General features: G+C 43.9%; 1 protein-coding gene across 2 annotated transcripts in view; it reads right to left on the bottom strand.

Moving 5' to 3' along the window:
• The window catches only part of SPRING1 (SREBF pathway regulator in golgi 1), a 49547-nt gene that overhangs the window by 23106 nt on the left and 6390 nt on the right, over positions 1 to 20051 (bottom strand). For both annotated transcript variants that reach the window (XM_069754724.1, XM_069754733.1), the window contains exon 2: positions 10631 to 10787. In XM_069754724.1, the coding sequence (XP_069610825.1) occupies positions 10631 to 10787 (157 nt within the window). The remainder of the gene's footprint in view (positions 1 to 10630; positions 10788 to 20051) is intronic.

Here is a 20051-nt window from a genome sequence, read left to right as displayed (position 1 = left end):
TCTTTTTCTCATCTTTTAGGATACATCGGGGCTTATCTACAGCATTACAGAATACTGTGGATAAGTCCCTGATGCTGGTGGGCTTGGCTCACCTTCGATTTTGGGGGTGACAGGTTCTCTTTAAGCCATATGCAATTTCTAAAAACCTACACTAAAAAAAAAATCATATGTTGCTTAAATACACTGAACTTTACGTCTTTGATGTTGTGACCATGGAACCACTGAAATCATTATTTCTAAGGACAGGCCAATGCTTATATCCTTAACCCCTTCACGACGGGGCCAATTTCCATTTTTTTGCGTTTTTTCTCCCAGAGCCATAACTTATTTATCAATCCGCAACACGAGGGTTTTTTTTTTTTTTTGCAGGATGAGTTATCGTTTTGTATGACACCATTCATTTTACTATGTAAAATATGAAAGACAGGAAGAGTCACAAGTGGGGAGAAAATTGTGGGGGGAAAAAAAAACAAAAAAAAACCCCAAAAACCCAATTCTAATAGTTTTTAGGCATTGCTTTTATAATGTACATGGTGGTAAAAATTACCTTGTAATAATTCTGCTCATCAGTGCGATTACAGAGATCGGCAAATATGTTGAGTTTTTATTTTAGTGGTAAAAAAAAAATAAATAAAAACTTTGCAATAAATAAAAGATAGGGTGGGATTGTGCCAACTAAGACCCATAACACTTTCATCTTTCAGATGGAGCCATGTCACGACATTTTAATTAATGACATTTTGGCATATATGATGCTTTGCTCACTTAATACAGCATTTCCTGTGATACTGCAGTGACAGAAGTAAATGTTGGCATTCTTGAATTTACCAATTGGGTTAATTATTTTTATAGATCAGACTTCTTAGTGCGGCAATGCCACATGTGTGTATTTTTTTTTTTTTTAACGAGACAAAGGATGCGATATGAATTGATTATTTTTCAGTTTGTTTTTTCCCCCCTCCCCTCATTGTACTGGTTAGTCCCTTTAAGGGACTTGAACCTGACTGCCTGATCACTTGCGCCATGTAGAACAAAATTGTGGCATTGCTGTGTATAGTGAAAAATCACGATCACCTTTGAAGGCCAGCCATAGACAGGGATATACACAAGAGCGCTGTAATGACAAGAACCGAGGTCTTCAATAGACCCTTGTTCCACCTGCGACTGGCAAGAGGAAAGTCCTAGCTATAACACAGCCATCACCTGCCAGGTATGGGGCTGGCTCACCCTGTGAACCCACTCCATACACCTACTGCTGTAAATGTACAATGCATGTTCTGAAGGGGTTAAAAGGAAGTGTGTTGAGATTTTTATTTTTGAACGATATATTTTTAAAAACAAAATGGATTTTTTTTTTTTTCAAATTTATATTTTGTTCTGCAGCCGCTGGGGGTTGAAATGTACTTCCCAATTTGTAGTTATCGTAGCACGACACGTACAGCAGCCAGAGGCTATAGGAGACTGCGCTCCCTTACTATGGCTGCCTCAGCGGTGAGCTGGGCTTAGCAGTGCACAGATGTTGGTGAAACCCAGAGCTAGTGTGTCCTACGGGCACGGCTTATTCATTATTCAGTGGTGGGATAGGCTATAGGGATGTCACAGCTGGACGCTACGTGGGCAGTCCTGCTCAGTGCAGTGAAGAATGGGAGCCTGGCATTAGTCTACACTCACAGCTGATGTTCAGCCATCACCCTGCCGTGCAGTCACTGAGCACAGTCACGGGTTCAAATTAAAGCCTCATCAGAAGTTTGATGCAGGGAAGTCCGAATGAGACTTTACCGCGGCTTCTGCAGAGTGCATCAGAATAGATGACCACCACTAGCCACATCGCTCCGCTCATTCACCATCAATATAAAGCACTCAGTTAGGCTGGTTTCACACTTGCGGACAGCTGCGTAGTTACTCAGTTAAGCCCCGCCCACTGCCGCACCTCTTCCTTCAGCTCCGCCTACGTCAGCATGCATCCCCTATCTTTAATATTGGGTAGGCAGGCCATGCGAATGCCTCCACATGCGTCATTTTCATGCTGCGTCAAATCTAACATGTTGCATTTTGTTGCGGTCGGCGCAGCATGAAAACGACGCATGCAGAGGCATCCACATAGCCTGCGTTCCCAATATTAAAGAAAAGATACGCTGGACATATGCAGACGTAGATGGAGCTGAAGGAAGAGGTGTGGCAGTGGGCGGGGCTTAAAGGAGGAACTATGCAGCCCTCCACAAAGCTCTTGTCCGCAAACGTGAAACCAGTCATAGATTATGATGCGCTTTGCAGACGTCACAGTATAGCCTCATACAGACGTCACTGCATTACAGCTATCTGAATGAGGCCAAGCATCTAGTGCCATCATGTGTGACAGTCCAGTCACCTAATCCCATCATGTGCGATACCACTGGGGTGCTGCACTGCCAGCCGTACCCTGGCACTGTCCACATGACTCCGCAGTCACCAACAAAATACCTCTGCACCATGATCATGAACTTCAGTCTCTTTTACCCTTTTTCAAATGCCCAGAAGGGGAGAAATGACAGGCAAATACAAGCAGATCCATACACTTTCACTACAGTCATGTGAGCTAGTAGTATACTAGGTGTTCATGGAAGATTTTAGACACTCCCCATAAATGTTTAAATGATGAAAATAACAAAAGTTCACATTTTACACTTATAAATTTTTGGGAAGACACATTCCCATTAAATAAGTGGATATACACATTACTGAGTTCCTGAGTGCAGACCATTCACTGGCGTTGCGTTAGACAATGCTTTCAATAAGTCGGATTACTTACCGGTAATGCTCTTTTGAGTCCACGACAGCACCCACATGAGAGATTTTCAGAGGACCATCACCTGGGAGGGACCACAGTGCTGAGGACAGCTCTCCTAAAGGCTAGCTCCGAAGAAGATGAAAGATCTAGTCTGTAGTGGTAATAAAAGGTGGACTGAGATGACCAAGTTGTGGCCTTACATATAAGCTCAATTAGGATGTCCGCCCTCTCAGCCCAAGAGGATGCCACCGCTTCGTTTAATGGGCCTTTATACCCTCCGGAGAATTTTTCACCTTTCATGGAGTATGCCAGGTAGATTGCATCCCTGATGCCATGAGATAAGGTGCCCTTCATGACCCCGTACCTCTTTCTGTGGCCCTAGAAGGATACAAACAGAGCCCTACTCTGTCTCCAAGCCCTAAATCTATCTATATATTTCCTGACAGCCCTCGTCACGTCTAGGGTGTGAAACTTCACTTCCTCTGGAGTGGAAGGATCACGAAAGAAGGAGGAAAGAATAATCTCCTGTGACACTTTGCTGCCACCTTAGGAAGGTATAAGGGATCTGGTTTCAGTTTAATCTTGTCTTGAGATACTAACAGGAAGGGAGGATCTATGGAAAGAGCCTGGATATCGCCAACTCTTCTGGCTGAAGTTAATGCTACCAAAGAGCTGTTTTTAAAGATATGCATTTCAGGGGAACGGATTCTAATGGCTCAAACGGGGAACCTGTTCGGGCCTCCAGACCTAAAATTAGATCACAGGGAGGAAGTCGAGAAATGTGAACCGGTAAACTTCATTCACAAGCTGCCACATTAGAACCATAAAGGGCCCCTAAGGCAGATACCTGGACCCTTAGAGTACTAACGGACAGACCCAGTTCTCTACCTCTATAGAAATTCTAAAATAGGTGTGATTGGAACTTCCCTAGAGAGGGTACCTGTATGGAATTCTAAGAATTTCTTCCATACTTTAAATTTTTGTTGTAGATTCTTTCCTAATCTGCAGGAGTGTGTTAATTAAGGCCTCTGAAAAACCCCTTCGTTTTAGTAACTGCCTCTCAAGTTCCATGCAGTCAAGTGGATGCCCTCCACTTGAGGATAAAGGCATGGACTTTGAGAGAGTAGATCCGGGATCGATGGGAGGACCCATGGGTTGGTCATGGACATGGCCCGCTGCCAGGAAAACCAAGGCCTCTTTTACTAGGACGGTGCGATGAGGATTATCCTTGCTTTCTCTTCCCTGATCACCATAGGTAGCAGCATTATTGGTGGAAAGGCATATGCCAGTTTGAACTGCCAAGGAGCTTGAAGGGCATCCACTATCTCCGGATGATCTGCTGTACTCAGAGAGGCGAATCTCCGCACCTGCTTGTTTTTCTTCGTGGCAAAAAAAAGGTCTATTTGAGGAAGACCCTATAATTCTACGATCTTTTTGATTATGTGGCGGTTTAGACACCATTCTCCTTGACGTAGCACATGACGACTCAGGAAGTCTGCTTTTGAGTGGTCCTTCCCCTTGATATGGACAGCCGAGAGAGAAAGTAGATGGGTCTCTGCTAGACTGAAAATTTTTACCGCGGAAGACATCAGCTTTTTTGACAGTGTTCAGCTTTGTAGGATCACATATGTGACTGCCATGGTGTTGTCCGACAGGACTCTTACATGCGAACCTCAAAGCTGTGGAAGAAAATAATATAGTGCATGACTGACCGTGTTCAGCTCTTTCAGGTCTGATGAGTCCTGCATCTCCTCTATGTTCCACTGCCCCTGGGCCAGGCTGTCCCCCATATGGGCGCCCCATCCTTCAGGACTAGCATCAGTGGTGATTATACAGGATGGTCTTATTACCCAAGGGACACCTCTAAAAAGACAGGTACCGTCCATCCACCAGGTCAGGGAGGTTAACACTTCTGTAGACAAGGATATTACTCTTTCCAGATGACCCCGTAAGCCTTCTTCCTTGCGGAGGACCTCATGCTGCAACCCCCAGGTATGGTACTGTGCCCATTGGATTGCCGGAATGCAGGAGGTAAGGAATCCTAGAAGGGACATAGCCTCTCTTAAGGGCATCCAAGGTCTCTCTATTGCTGTTCTAACTTTTGCCTTTATGATTGACTTTTTTACCTCTGAAAGTAGACATTTTTTGACTTGTGGAATCTAGATGAAAACCCAGAAAAGTCTGAGTCTGTGGCACCAGCCTGGACTTCTCAAAACTGATAATCCATCCCAACGCCTGTAGAGACGAAATTGCGTCAGCTAGACGGTTACTACATTGGGAGGTCGAGTTTCCAACTACCAGAAAATCATCTAAATAAGGTATAATCAACGTATCCTGCTGACAAAAAGGACATCACCTCTAATATTACTTTCGTGAATACTCAAGGTGCAATAGAGAGACTGATGGGCATCGCTGCGAACTGGAAGTGGCATACTTTCCCCGCCAAGATCACTGGCACCGAGATATTGCTGGTATTTGACAAACTAATCCGTGCTCCAAATAAGATAAGACCAAGAACCACCAAAGCAGAGTATAATAAAAAAAATATACAATTAAATAAAAATACACTTAAGTATTGACCATTGAAAAGCATACAGTTAATGTGCACGTATCAAGATATACATAGAATTTAAAAAAAATAAATCTTTGTACATAAAAAAAAAAATTTTGCATATCGCAGACAAGGTATATTTACTAAAATTATATATATTTCTATTTTAGTAAATATACCTTATCTGCCATATGAGAAATTGGTCGTTTTTTTTATATATACAAAATTTTATGTATATCTTGATACGTGCACATTTACTGTATGCTTTTCTATGGTCAATACTTAATATATAATTAATAATAAATAAAAATATACCTTTTTATTATACATTCTCTGCTTTGGTGGTTCTTGGGTCTTATCTTATTTGGAGCACGGATTAGTTCTTGTCTTTTAAGTGGGTTCCACTTATCCTTTTGCACACCATGTTGGTTCTATGGTTTCTAATTATTTTTTATTTCATATATAAATTTTGAGTAAACTGAAAAAACCCTATAATACCATAGGCTGTCACTGTTGTGTTTGTCTGGTATTTGACATATATAGGAAGAGGATAATATACGTCTTTTAGATCCATTCCGGCCATATTACATCTAGGAAATAAAAAAGTTTGATAGTGGATCCAATTGACTCCATTTTGAATTTATGATTGTAAAGAAAGGCGTTTAACTTTTTTAAATTTATAAAGGTCCTAAATGAATCGTCCGGTTTAGAGACTAGGAACAAAGGGGAATAAAAACCCCCTTCCTTCCTGACCCACTGGGACTTCTACGACATTCTTCGACACCAAGTTCAGAATTTCTGATTCGAGAGCCATTTATTGTCCTGGTGACTTAAGTGAGGTTAAAATAAATGATTTGTGAGGAATTCCAATTCTAGACCGAACTTTACTAGGTTCAGGACCCAGGTACTTGCAGTTAGTCATTTTTTTATGGAAAATTTTTAGTCTACCTCCTACTGGAGGATCTGGGCTATTGGAACCTACTACATTTCTGAAAAAGAAACACCTAATTATACCCCCTATTTGGTCACGAAGGAAACATACATAAAAACCAAAACTTCACGATAGATAGAGATATTTTAATTCGTCTTGTGTGAAGTTTTGCTTTTTTTTTTTTCTACTACATTTCTGGGAAGAAGGCCCTTTAAACTCAGCCCCTCTTTGTTTGACCGCCTTCGTAGCCCAACGGTCTTGGCTTCCCAGCATCTTCCTTTTGTTAACTGGACATCTCTTAAACGCTCTACTATAGGATGGAAGAGTGAGTAGGGAACCCTTTTTTCTTTCCTTTGGTGAGTATCTCATCAAGTACACTTCCAATGAGAAACTCTCCCTGACACAGGTTTGAACAGAGTTTCGTTTTTGACTATCTCCCTTCCAGCTCTCAAGCCACAGAGCGTGTCTGGCGGCATTAACTAGACCAGCTGATCGAGCTGCTAAGCATAATGAATCCACTGATGAATCCGCTAGGAATGCAGCCGCTCCTCAGATTAATGGAATGGCGGATAACAATTTGTCCCTGGGCACTTTCTGCTCCATCTGTTCTAGCTGGTCTATCCATACCAGCATCAACCTTGCCGTGAATGTGCTAGATATGGCTGGCTTAAATGTTCCAGTAGAGGCTTCCCATGCCCTCTTAAGTGAGGTCTCTGCTCTGCGATGAAGCAGGTCAGATAATACACCCGCATCCACTACTGGTAAAGTCGACTGCTTAGATGTGGAGGCTACCGCCGCATCCCCTTTAGGGACTTTAGCCAAGGTTAACAATTCCTCGTCACTGAATGGATATTTCCTCTTAGAGGCCGAGGGAAGGAAGCCCCTCTGGTTTTGTTTGTCCCATTCTCTCTTTACTAGGTCCTTTACTGCAGGAATAACGGGGAAGGCTTTCCTCTTTCTCTGAGCGAGCCCTGCAAACACTATGTCCTGAGATGTTCGGGCTTCTTTTGCATCTGTGCACCCTATAGTGTTCCTGACTGACTTGACTAAATTGTCTATACTCTCTATAGGAAAGCACGAATGCCCCTCTACATCAGATTAAAGGGATGACAAAGACATCTGCGAGGAGTTGGAAGCCTTCCCTTGGTCACTATCAGATTCCAAACTGGAGATGGGGGGAGCCTTTTTGTTTTCCTTTTACTCGTATGGCTCTTAGGTGTTTTGGTCTGGCCCGAAGCTCCTCTTAACATACGAATGTCCATTGATGCTACTGCAGACTCCGCCTGTAGCGTTTCACTAATGCAACCCTGACAGTCTCTTGGGGTAGGAGTCAGAAAGGGGCTTATGCTTAGATTTTTTGGGGTTTTCTTGGTCTGAAAGAGGGGAGGTATACAGAAAGGGGAGTTCGCTTAATGGGTAGAGCCCCACACACTCACCCAGTGAAGCATATACGGTACCAGTTCTGAAGGTTGAGACACAGTCCGAGTCCTGGGTGGGTTCAATGCTCCACCTCTTAAACTCCTGTCCTTGGAGCCTTCTTCTCTAGAGCATCCACTGCTTTTGCCGACGCCATGCTCCTGCAAGTCCACTGCTGGTAGGTGCGCCTCATGTTCACCTGGGGATGACATGTTTAGCACACCGGCAGAACTATAATCACCGGTATTTATAGTTACCCTCCAGGCAATTTTTTTTTTTGCGCATGCGCAGTGTGATCTCTGCGCGCCAACTGCATCACCTCCTTCGGTCCCCCTAGAAGTCATCCCAGTCACTTCCGAGGTGGGGAGCACTTACCAGTCTACTGTGCATGTGCGGGGGTCGGCTTTTCTGTATCCCTGCACCGCCGTATAGGCACCGTCTAAATGGAGGAGCCAGGCAGCCGATGCCCGAATCCTCGTTTCCACGTGAGCCAGGGTGGCTTCACCCAGACCTTGGCCTCACGCCATACACACCGTTCTGCCACGTGGTGCTCCAAGCTGCACTCCCCGTACATGGCCTAGACGAAGGGGGGGGAGGGGGGTGGTAGACAGACAGACAGACAGGGCTCCCCCCCCACGCCGCTTCTGGAACTGCAGCCCCTGCTGTTCAACGGGTACTGCACAGGTGGCATGCATTGGCCCAGGTATGCTTTTTCTCTTCTTGGTAGGTTCTTGTCCTTCGGTTCCCATAGGAACAGGAAACCAACTGAGGAGGAGAGGCAGACCACCCCTTTTATTTCTGTAGGTTTCCTGTTCCTGTGGGCAGATCCCTCTCTCATGTGGGTGCTGTCGTGGCAAAGAGTAAAAATGTACATTTGCAGGTCACCCTTGTCATGGAGATGAATTTAGTAGTGTGTATCCACCATTAAGGCTATATTCACACTTTGCGGATTTTGCTGCTGATCCGCAGCGGATTTGACCGCTGCGGATCCGCAGCAGCTTCCCATGAGTTTACAGAACAATGTAAACCTATGGGAAACAAAAAACGCAGTGCCCATGCTGCGGAAAAAACCGCGCGGAAACGCTGCGGATTACATTCCGCAGCATGTCACTTCTTTTCTGCGGATTTTCACCTGCTCCAATAGAAAACTGCAGATGAAAATCCGCAGAAGAAAACGCAGTAAAAACCGCGATAAATCCGCAGTAAAAACCGCGATGGGTTTTCACTGCGGATTTTGGAATTCTGCTGCGGAAAAATCCGCAGTGGAATCTGCAAAGTGTGAACATAGCCTAATAGTACAGAAAATGTATATACAGTTAGTTTTGCTGCAGTCTTGTTTCTTTACAATTTGCCTTTTCTATACAAAAATCAAATCTAAAGTACTTTAACCCCTTCATGCTGCAGCCCTTTTTCATTTTTGTGTTTTTGTTTTTCCGCTCCCCTTCTTCCCAGGGCCATAACTTTATTTTTCCATCAATATGGCCATGTGAGGGCTTGTTTTTTGCGGGACAAGTTGCAATTTTGAACGACACCATTGGTTTTACCATGTCGTGTACTAGAAAATGGGGAAAAAAAATTCCAAGTGTGGCGAAATTGCAAAAAAAAAAAAAAAAAAAAAAAAAGTGCAATCCCACACTTATTTTTTGTTTGACTTTTTTGCTAGGTTTACTAAATGCTAAAACTGACCTGCCATTATGATTCTCCAAGTCATTACGAGTTCATAGACACCTAACATGTCTAGGTGTTTTGCTTTTTTTTTTTGTTTTTTTTTTATGCAAGTGGTAAAAAAAAAAAAAATATTTCAGTGTAGATACGTTCTTTCAACCAAAAAACAAAATTCTGAATTTCTCTCGCTACGCCGTTTAGCGATCAGAAGATATATATATTTTTTTAACTTTTGCCATGCTTCAATAGCCTCCATGGGAGACTAGAAGCTAGCATAGCAAGATCGGCTCTGCTACATAGGAGCGATGACCCCCAATCATATGACGGGGGTCGGCGATGCACGCATTTCCAGCCCGATGGCGGGAAGCGCTTGTTAAATGCCTCTGTCAGTGTTTGACAGCGGCATTTAACTAGTTAATAGCGGCGGGCGGATCACGATTCCACCAGCCGCTATTGCGGGCACATGTCAGCTGTACAAAACAGCTGACATGTCCCGGCTTTGATGTGGGCTCAGCACTGGAGCCCACAAAGGGAGAGACACAACATGCGCTGTACTAGTACTAGCGTATGTAATGAAGGGGTTAAACATTGTTAGCGAATACCACAGCCATGAAGGATCTAACAGCAACGGGGTTATTTAACCCCTTCACGACATGCGCCATACATGTACTGCGCATTTTTTGTCCATCCTTTTGATGTGGGCTCCGTTGCTGAGCCCACATCTTTCTCAGCACTTATCAGCTGACATGTGCCCCCAACAGCCGATGGTGGAATCGCGATCCATCCCCGGCTGTTAACCCGCTAAATGCCACTGTCAATCACTGACAGCAGTATTTAATGTGATCACGCCGGAAGAGCGTCACTAATCCTGCCCATCGGTGACCCCATCACATGCTCATTGGTCACCATGACAACCAGAGGTCTCCAGTAGACCTCTATGGTTGTCATACCCAGATTGCTATGGGTGCCACCCAGTGGTCAGAGCTCATAGCAAGTGAGCATTCCTGCTACACATAGGCAATGTGATCATCACCTGTGAGATTAGGAGATAGAGACAGAGATATACTCCTTTAACATCAGGAGGAACTTGGAGGTTGAGTGTACAGATAAGAGGAAAGGGCCTTGGCAATTTAGAGCTTTGCCTTGTTTGTTTACGTCACTGCCAGACAACCCCTTTAAAAGGATCCAGTGCTAATGTCTTAACGCCAGATGCCCCAGCACACAGGTCCTGAATGAGTACATGCCTTTATACATGACAAGGTGGATTCACACAATATCAGGAACACTGGTGTATTTTTACCTAGATCATCAGTTATGAGGAGTTTGCCCTGCACAGAGTTGCGACACTGATTACTTGGCCGGCTGCTGTTTCCAAGGTTAAACTGTATTTTCCAATGAATGTTTTGATCTCGTTCAAAAGTCTGAAGAAGTGTTCTGTCTCTGATCGTCTTTTCTTCCTGATGGAGGCATTAGAAAAGGATATATTACAAAGAAGAAAGAGTGAGAGTTCGCCCAGCATAAACATGCGTATGCGGATATGTGCACTTCAAATTCACAACCATCAATCCAGTAGTCCCCACACTGAAGGACCGAGTGCAACCAGAAAATACTGTACAAAATCAGCCATTTACCTTTTAGTAAATGGAATTATTCGGCATCCTTATTGTACACTGGCTGCCAGTTTAAGAGGCACAGACCGCTACTTTAAAGGGAACCTGTCATCAGGATTGGGCTGACTAACCTACACAGTGTCAGGTCTGCGCCATTATACTGATTACAATGATACCTTGGGTGATGAAATCCGTCTTGTGGTTGTTTAATCTATTTGCAGTTTTCAGTTAATGATATGTTCATGCTTAGGGGCGGCCTGTGGAGGTGGGGGCTTTATGTGGTGCTCTGCTTACATATTCATCTGTATGGCTTATGATAGGCCACTGATCCTTCACTGACCTGCCCCCCCCCCATTTTACATACTATACAGTCATGGCCAAAAGTATTGACACCCCTGCAATTCTGTCAGATAATACTCAGTTTCTTCCTGAAAATGTTTGCAATCACAAATTCTTTGGTATTATCTTTATTTAATTTGTCTTAAATGAAAAAACACAAAAAAGAATGAAGCAAAAAATTGATCATTTCACACAAAACTCCAAAAATGGGCCAGACAAAAGTATTGGCACCCTCAGCCTAATACTTGGTTGCACAACCTTTAGCCAAAATAACTGCGACCAACCGCTTCCGGTAACCATCAATGAGTTTCTTACAATGCTCTGCTGGAATTTTAGACCATCAGGTCCCTGATATTTGAAGGGTGCCTTCTCCAAACTGCCATTTTTAGATCTCTCCACAGGTGTTCTATGGGATTCAGGTCTGGACTCATTGCTGGCCACCTTAGAAGTCTCCAGTGCTTTCTCTCAAACCATGTTCTAGTGCTTTTGAAGTGTGTTTTGGGTCATTGTCCTGCTGGAAGACCCATGACCTCTGAGGGAGACCCAGCTTTCTCACACTGGGCCCTACATTATGCTGCAAAATTTGTTGGTAGTCTTCAGACTTCATAATGCCATGCACACGGTCAAGCAGTCCAGTGCCAGAGGCAGCAAAGCAACCCCAAAACATCTGGGAACCTCCGCCATGCTTGACTGTAGGGAGTGTGTTCTTTTCTTTGAAAGCTTTTTTTTCTCCTGTAAACTCTATGTTGATGCCTTTGCCCAAAAAGCTCTACTTTTGTCTCATCTGACCAGAGAACATTCTTCCAAAACGTTTTAGGCTTTTTCAGGTAAGTTGTGGTAAACTCCAGCCTGGCTTTTTTATGTCTCGGAGTAAGAAGTGGGGTCTTCCTGGGTCTCTTACCATACAGTCCCTTTTCATTCAGATGCCGACGGATAGTACGGGTTGACACTGTTGTACCCTCGGACTGCAGGGCAGCTTGAACTTGTTTGGATGTTAGTCGAGGTTCTTTATCCAACATCCGCACAATCTTGCATTGAAATCTCTTGTCAATTTTTCTTTTCCGTCCACATCTAGGGAGGTTAGCCACAATGCCATGGGCTTTAAACTTCTTGATGACACTGCGCACGGTAGACACAGGAACATTCAGGTCTTTGGAGATGGACTTGTAGCCTTGAGATTGCTCATGCTTCTTCACAATTTGGTTTCTCAAGTCCTCAGACAGTTCTTTGGTCTTTTTTCTTTTCTCCATGCTCAATGTGGTACACGCAAGGACACAGGACAGAGGTTGAGTCAACTTTAATCCATGTCAACTGGCTGCAAGTGTGATTTAGTTATTGCCAACACCTGTTAGGTGCCACATGTAAGTTACAGGTGCTGTTAATTACACAAATTAGAGAAGCATCACATGATTTTTCGAACAGTGCCAATATTTTTGTCCACCCCCTTTTTTATGTTTGGTGTGGAATTATATCCAATTTGGATTTAGGACAATTCTTTTTGTGTTTTTTCATTTAAGACAAATTAAATGAAGGTAATAATAACAAATAATTTGTGTTTGCAATCATTTTCAGGAAGAAGCTGAGTATTGTCTGACAGAATTGCAGGGGTGTCAATACTTTTGGCCATGAGGCCATGTGCACACATACAGTATTTCTCGCGTTTTTTTGCTATAAAATGTGATAAAAACACGAAAAAAAACGCTTACATATGCCTCCTATTATTTACAATGTATTCCGCATTTCTTGTGCAAATGTTGCCTTTTTTTCCACGAAAAAAAATCGCATCGCAAAAAAAAAAGCAACATGTTCATTAAATTTGCGGAATTGCGGTGACTCCGCACACCTAGGAATGCCTTGATCTGCTTACTTTCCGCATGGGGCTGTGCACACCATGCGGGAAGTAAGCAGATTATGTGCAGTTGGTACCCAGGGTGGAGGAGAGGAGACTTTCCTCCACGGACTAGGCACCATATAAAAAAAGAATTAACCCCTTCCCGACCCATGACGCCACGTAGGCGTCATGAAAGTCGGTGCCAATCCGACCCATGACGCCTATGTGGCGTCATGGAAAGATCGCGTCCCTGCAGATCGGGTGAAAGGGTTAACTCCCATTTCACCCGATCTGCAGGGACAGGGGGAGTGGTAGTTTAGCCCAGGGGGGTGGCTTCACCCCCCCGTGGCTATGATCGCTCTGATTGGCTGTTGAAAGTGAAACTGCCAATCAGAGCGATTTGTAATATTTCACCTAAAAAACTGGTGAAATATTACAATCCAGCCATGGCCGATGCTGCAATATCATCGGCCATGGCTGGAAACACTTATGTGCCCCCACCCCACCGATCGCCCCCCCCAGCCCTCCAATCTGTGGTCCGCTCCCCTCCGTCCTGTGCTCCGCTCCCCCGTCCTCCTGTCCGCTCCCCCTGTGCTCCAATTAAACCCCCCCGCACTCCGATCCCCCCCCGTGCTCCGATCCACCCCCCCGCACAGCGATCCCCCACCCCGTGCTCCAATCCACCCCCCCGTGTTCCGATCCACCCCCCCATGCTCCGATCCACCCCCCCCCCGTGCCCTGATCTCCCCCCCCTTATACTTACCGAGCCTCCCTGGGTCCGTCCGTCTTCTTTCCTGGGCGCCGCCATCTTCCAAAATGGTGGGCGCATGTGCAGTGCGCCCACCGAATCTGCTGGCCGGCAGATTCGTTCCAGAGTGAATTTTGATCACTGAGATATAACCTATCTCAGTGATCAAAATAAAAAAAATAGTAAATGACCCCCCCCCCCCCCCCTTTGTCACCCCCATAGGTAGGGACAATAAAAAAAAAATAAAGAATGTTTTTTTTTTCCCACTAAGGTTGGGGTTAGGGGTAGGGTTCGGGATGTGCACACGTATTCTGGTCCTCTGCGGATTTTTCCGCAGAGGATTTGATAAATCCGCAGTGCTAAACCGCTGTGGATTTACCGCGGTTTTTCTGTGCATTTCACTGCGGTTTTACAAATGCAATTTTCTATTGGAGCAGTTGTAAAACCGCTGCGGAATCCGCAGAAAAGTGACATGCTGCGGAATGTAAACCGCTGCGTTTCCGTGCAGTTTTTCCGCAGCATGTGTACATCGATTTTTGTTTCCCATGGGTTTGCATTGAACTGTAAACTCATGGGAAACTGCTGCGGATCCGCAGCGTGTGCACATACCTTTAGAATTAGGCTATGTGCACACGGTGCGGATTTGGCTGCGGATCCGCAGCAGTGTTCCATCAGGTTTACAGTACCATGTAAACATATGGAAAACCAAATCCGCTGTGCCCATGGTGCGGAAAATACCACGCGGAAACGCTGGGTTGTATTTTCCGCAGCATGTCAATTCTTTGTGCGGATTCCACAGCGTTTTACACCTGTTCCTCAATAGGAATCCACAGGTGAAATCCGCACAAAAAACACTGGCAATCCGCAGTAAATCCGCAGGTAAAACGCAGTGCCTTTTACCCGTGGATTTTTCAAAAATGGTGCTAAAAAATCTCATACGAATCCGCAACGTTGGCACATAGCCTTTGGGTTAGGGTTGGGTTGGAATTAGGGTTGTGGTTAGGGGTGTGTTGGGGTTAGGGTTGTGGTTAGGGGTGTGTTGGGGTTAAGGTTGTGATTAGGGTTACGGCTACAGTTGGGATAAGGGTTAAGGGTGTGGGGGGGGTTAGTGTTGGAGTTAGAATTGAGGGGTTTCCACTGTTTAGGCACATCAGGGGGTCTCCAAACGCAACATGGCGCCACCATGGATTCCAGCCAATCTTGTATTCAAAAAGTCAAATGGTGCTCCCTCACTTCCGAGCCCTGACGTGTGCCCAAACAGTGGTTTACCCCCACATATGGGGTACCAGCGTACTCAGGACAAACTGCGCAACAATTACTGGGGTCCAATTTCTCCTGTTAAAAAATTGCTTGCTGAAAACATCATTTTTGAGGAAAGAAAAATGATTTTTTATTTTCACGGCTCTGCGTTGTAAACGTCTGTGAAGCACTTGGGGGTTCAAAGTGCTCACCACATATCTAGATAAGTTCCTTGGGGGGTCTAGTTTCCAAAATGGGGTCACTTGTGGGGGGTTTCTACTGTTTAGCCACACCAGGGGCTCTGCAAACGCAACGTGATGTCCGCAGACCATTCCATCAAAGTCTGCATTTCAAAAGTCACTACTTCCCTTCTGAGCCCCGACGTGTGCCCAAACAGTGGTTTACCCCCACACATGGGGTATCAGCGTACTCAGGAGAAACTGGAGAACAAGTATTGGGGTCAAATTTCTCCTGTTACCCTTGGGAAAATTAAAAAATTCTGGGCTAAAAAAATTATTTTTGAGGAAAGAAAACTTATTATTTTCACTGCTCTGTGTTATGAACTTCTGCGAAGCACTTGGGGGTTCAAAGTGCTCACCTCACATCTAGATAAGTTCCTTTCAGAGTCTAGTTTCCAAAATGGGGTCACTTGTGGGGGGTTTCTACTGTTTAGCCACATCAGGGGCTCTGCAAACGCAATGTGACGCCCGCAGAGCATTCCATCAAAGTCTGCATTTCAAAACGTCACTACTTCACTTCCGAGCCCCAGCATGTGCCTAAACAGTGGTTTACCCCCACATATGGGGTATCAGCGTACTCAGGAGAAACTGGACAACAACTTTTGGGGTCAAATTTCTCCTGTTACCCTTGGGAAAATAAAAAATTGCGGGCTAAAAAATCATTTTTGAGAAAATAATTTTTTTTTTTTTATTTTCATGGCTCTGCGTTATAAACTTCTGTGAAGCACTTGAGGGTTCAAAGTGCTCACCACACATCTAGATTAGTTCCTTTGGGGGTCTAGTATCCAAAATGGGGTCATTTGTGGGGGATCTCCAATGTTTAGGCACACAGGGGCTCTCCAAACGCGACATGGTGTCCGCTAACAATTGGAGCTAATTTTCCATTCAAAAAGTCAAAAGGCGCGCCTTCCCTTCTGAGCCCTGCCGTGCGCCCAAACAGTGGTTTACCCCCACATATGGGGTATCTGCGTACTCAGGACAAACTGGACAACAACATTTGTGGTCCAATTTCTCCTATTACCATTGGCAAAATTGGAAATTCCAGGCTAAAAAATCATTTTTGAGAAAAGAAAAATTTTTTTTTATTTTCATGGCTCTGCATTATAAACTTCTGTGAAGCACCTGGGGGTTTAAAGTGCTCAGTATGCATCTAGATAAGTTCCATGGGGGGTCTAGTTTCCAAAATGGGGTCACTTGTGGGGGAGATACAATGCATAGGCACACAGGGGCTCTCCAAACGCGACATGGTATCCGCTAACAATTGGAGCTAATTTTCCATTCAAAAAGTCAAAAGGCGCGCCTTCCCTTCTGAGCCCTGCCGTGTGCCCAAACAGTGGTTTACCCCCACATATGAGGTATCGGCGTACTCGGGAGAAATTGCTCAACAAATTTTAGGATCCATTTTATCCTATTGCCCATGTGAAAATGAAAAAATTGAGGCAAAAAGAAATTTTTTGTGAAAAAAAAAGGACTTTTTCATTTTTACGGATCAATTTGTGAAGCACTTGAGGGTTTAAAGTGCTCACTAGGCATCTAGATAAGTTCCTTGGGGGGTCCAGTTTCCAAAATGGGGTCACTTGTGGGGGAGCTCCAATGTTTAGGCACACAGGGTCTCTCCAAACGTGACATGGTGTCCGCTAAAGAGTGCAGCCAATTTTTCATTCAAAAAGTCAAATGGCGCTCCTTCCCTTCCAAGCCCTGCCGTGCGCCCAAACAGTGGTTTACCCCCACATATGAGGTATCAGCGTACTCAGGACAAATTGGACAACAACTTTCGTTGTTCAGTTTCTCCTTTTACCATTGGGAAAATAAAAAAATTGTTGCTGAAAAATCATTTTTGTGACTAAAAAGTTAAATGTTCATTTTTTCCTTCCATGTTGCTTCTGCTGCTGTGAAGCACCTGAAGGGTTAATAAACTTCTTGAATGTGGTTTTGAGTACCTTGCGGGGTGCAGTTTTTAGAATGGTGTCACTTTTGGGTATTTTCAGCCATATAGACCCCTCAAACTGACTTCAAATGTGAGGTGGTCCCTAAAAAAAATGGTTTTGTAAATTGCGTTGTAAAAATGAGAAATCGCTGGTCAAATTTTAACCCTTATAACTTCCTAGCAAAAAAAAAAATTTTGTTTCCAAAATTGTGCTGATGTAAAGTAGACGTGTGGGAAATGTTATTTATTAACCATTTTGTGTCACATAACTCTCTGGTTTAACCCCTTTTTAAAATTCTGACCACTGTCCCTTTATGAGGTTATAACTCTGGAACGCTTCAATGGATCCTGGTGATTCTGACATTGTTTTCTCGTGACATATTGTACTTCATGACAATGGTAAAAATTCTTTGATAGTACCTGCGTTTATTTGTGAAAAAAAACGGAAATTTGGCGAAAATTATGAAAATTTCGCAATTTTCCAACTTTGAATTTTTATGCAATTAAATCACAGAGATATGTCACACAAAATACTTAATAAGTAACATTTCCCACATGTCTACTTTACATCAGCACAATTTTGGAACCAAAATTTTTTTTTGTTAGGGAGTTATAAGGGTTAAAAGTTGACCAGCAATTTCTCATTTCTACAACACCATTTTATTTTAGGGACCACATCTCATTTGAAGTCATTTTGAGGGGTCTATATGATAGAAAATACCCAAGTGTGACACCATTCTAAAAACTACACCCCTCAAGGTGCTCAAAACCACATTCAAGAAGTTTATTAACCCTTCTGGTGCTTCACAGGAATTTTTGGAATGTTTAAATAAAAATGAACATTTAACTTTTTTTCACAAAAAATTTACTTCAGCTCCAATTTGTTTTATTTTACCAAGGGTAACAGGAGAAAATGGACCCCAAACATTGTTGTACAATTTGTCCTGAGTACGCTGATAGCCCACATGTGGGGGTAAACCACTGTTTGGGCACATGGCAGAGCTCGGAAGCGAAGGAGTGCCATTTGACTTTTCAATGCAAAATTGACTGGAATTGAGATGGGACGCCATGTTTCGTTTGGAGAGCCCCTGATGTGGCTAAACATTGAAACCCCCCACAAGTGACACCATTTTGGAAAGTAGACCCCCTAAGGAACTTATCTAGAGGTGTGGTGAGCACTTTGACCCACCAAGTGCTTCACAGAAGTTTATAATGTAGAACCGTAAAAATAAAAAATCATATTTTTTCACAAAAATTATCTTTTCGCCCCCAATTTTTTATTTTCCCAAGGGTAAGAGAAGAAATTGGACACCAAAAGTTGTTGTACAATTTGTCCTGAGTACGCTGATAGCCCATATGTGGGGGTAAACCACTGTTTGGGCGGATGGGAGAGCTCGGAAGGGAAGGAGCGCCGTTTGACTTTTCAATGCAAAATTGACAGGAATTGAGATGGGACGTCATGTTGCGTTTGAAGAGCCACTGATGTGCCTAAACATTGAAACCCCCCACAAGTGACACCATTTTGGAAAGTAGACCCCCTAAGGAACTTATCTAGAGGTGTGGTGAGCACTTTGACCCACCAAGTGCTTCACAGAAGTTTATAATGCAGAGCCGTAAAAATAAAAATACCGGATTACTCACCGGTAATGCTCTTTTATAGAGCCCACGACAGCACCCACTAGAGAGAGGGGATCCGCCCCTAGGAACAGGAAACCTACAGAGAGATAAAAGGGGCGGCCCCCCCTCGCTCCTCAGTTGTTTTACAGAGAATAGGAGGAACCGCCGCCAGGTTTTAGTTAACAGGTTCAGGTATATTCATATATATATATATATATATATATATACATATTTACAACCTTATGCTACTTTCTTATAATATTTACACCTCACCAAAGAAGCACCACGTGCGACTATATACAGAAAAGGGAGGGATGTGAAAGGGTGCTGTCGTGGGCTCTATAAAAGAGCATTACCGGTGAGTAATCCGGTATTTTCTATTCGCCACGACAGCACCCACTAGAGAGAATTTCAGAGACTATAGACTGGGTGGGTTTACTGAGTCAAGGACCGATACCCCAAAAGTCAGATCAGAAGCAGAGGATAGATCTAATCTATAATGTTTATAGAAGGTATTAGGTGAAGACCAAGTTGCAGCCTTACATATAAGGTCTATTGGCACATTTGCCCTTTCTGCCCAGGAAGTCGACAAGGCTCTTGTAGAGTGTGCTCCTATATGCATTGGAGGATCTCTACCTCCAGCTTTATACGCCAGGATTATGGCCTCTCTGATCCAGCGAGATAATGTGTTCTTTGTTACTCTGGTACCTTTGGTTTTACCCTGGAAAGACACAAAGAGAGCCCTACTCTTCCTCCAGTCCCTGGTTCTCTCTAAATAGGCTAGCACAATTCTTTTTACATCTAGAGTATGAAGTTTTACTTCTTCTGGAGTTGAGTGGTTCTCATAAAAGGTAGGTAACAAGATCTCCTGGGCTCTATGAAAAGTAGTGGCTACTTTAGGAAGATAACAAGGGTCTGTTTTCAAAATTATCCTATCTGATGTTACAGATAAAAAGGGAGGATCTATAGATAATGCCTGGAGATCACTCACTCTTCTAGCAGAAACTAATGCCACTAACAATACCGTTTTCAAAGAAATATTTTTTAGTGAGGCTGTATGGAGAGGCTCAAACGGTGGCTGTGTCAATGCTTCCAGGACTATGGATAAATCCCACTGAGGAACCTGCGGTATGCTAATTGGTCTTCAACGCTCACAGGCAGATATAAATCG

The sequence above is a fragment of the Ranitomeya imitator genome, chromosome 1, assembly GCF_032444005.1.
Source record: "Ranitomeya imitator isolate aRanImi1 chromosome 1, aRanImi1.pri, whole genome shotgun sequence".
In the NCBI taxonomy this organism is placed as follows: domain Eukaryota; kingdom Metazoa; phylum Chordata; class Amphibia; order Anura; family Dendrobatidae; genus Ranitomeya; species Ranitomeya imitator.
The sequence above is the reverse complement of the archived record's forward strand: the minus strand, read 5'-3'. Positions and strand labels throughout refer to the sequence as shown.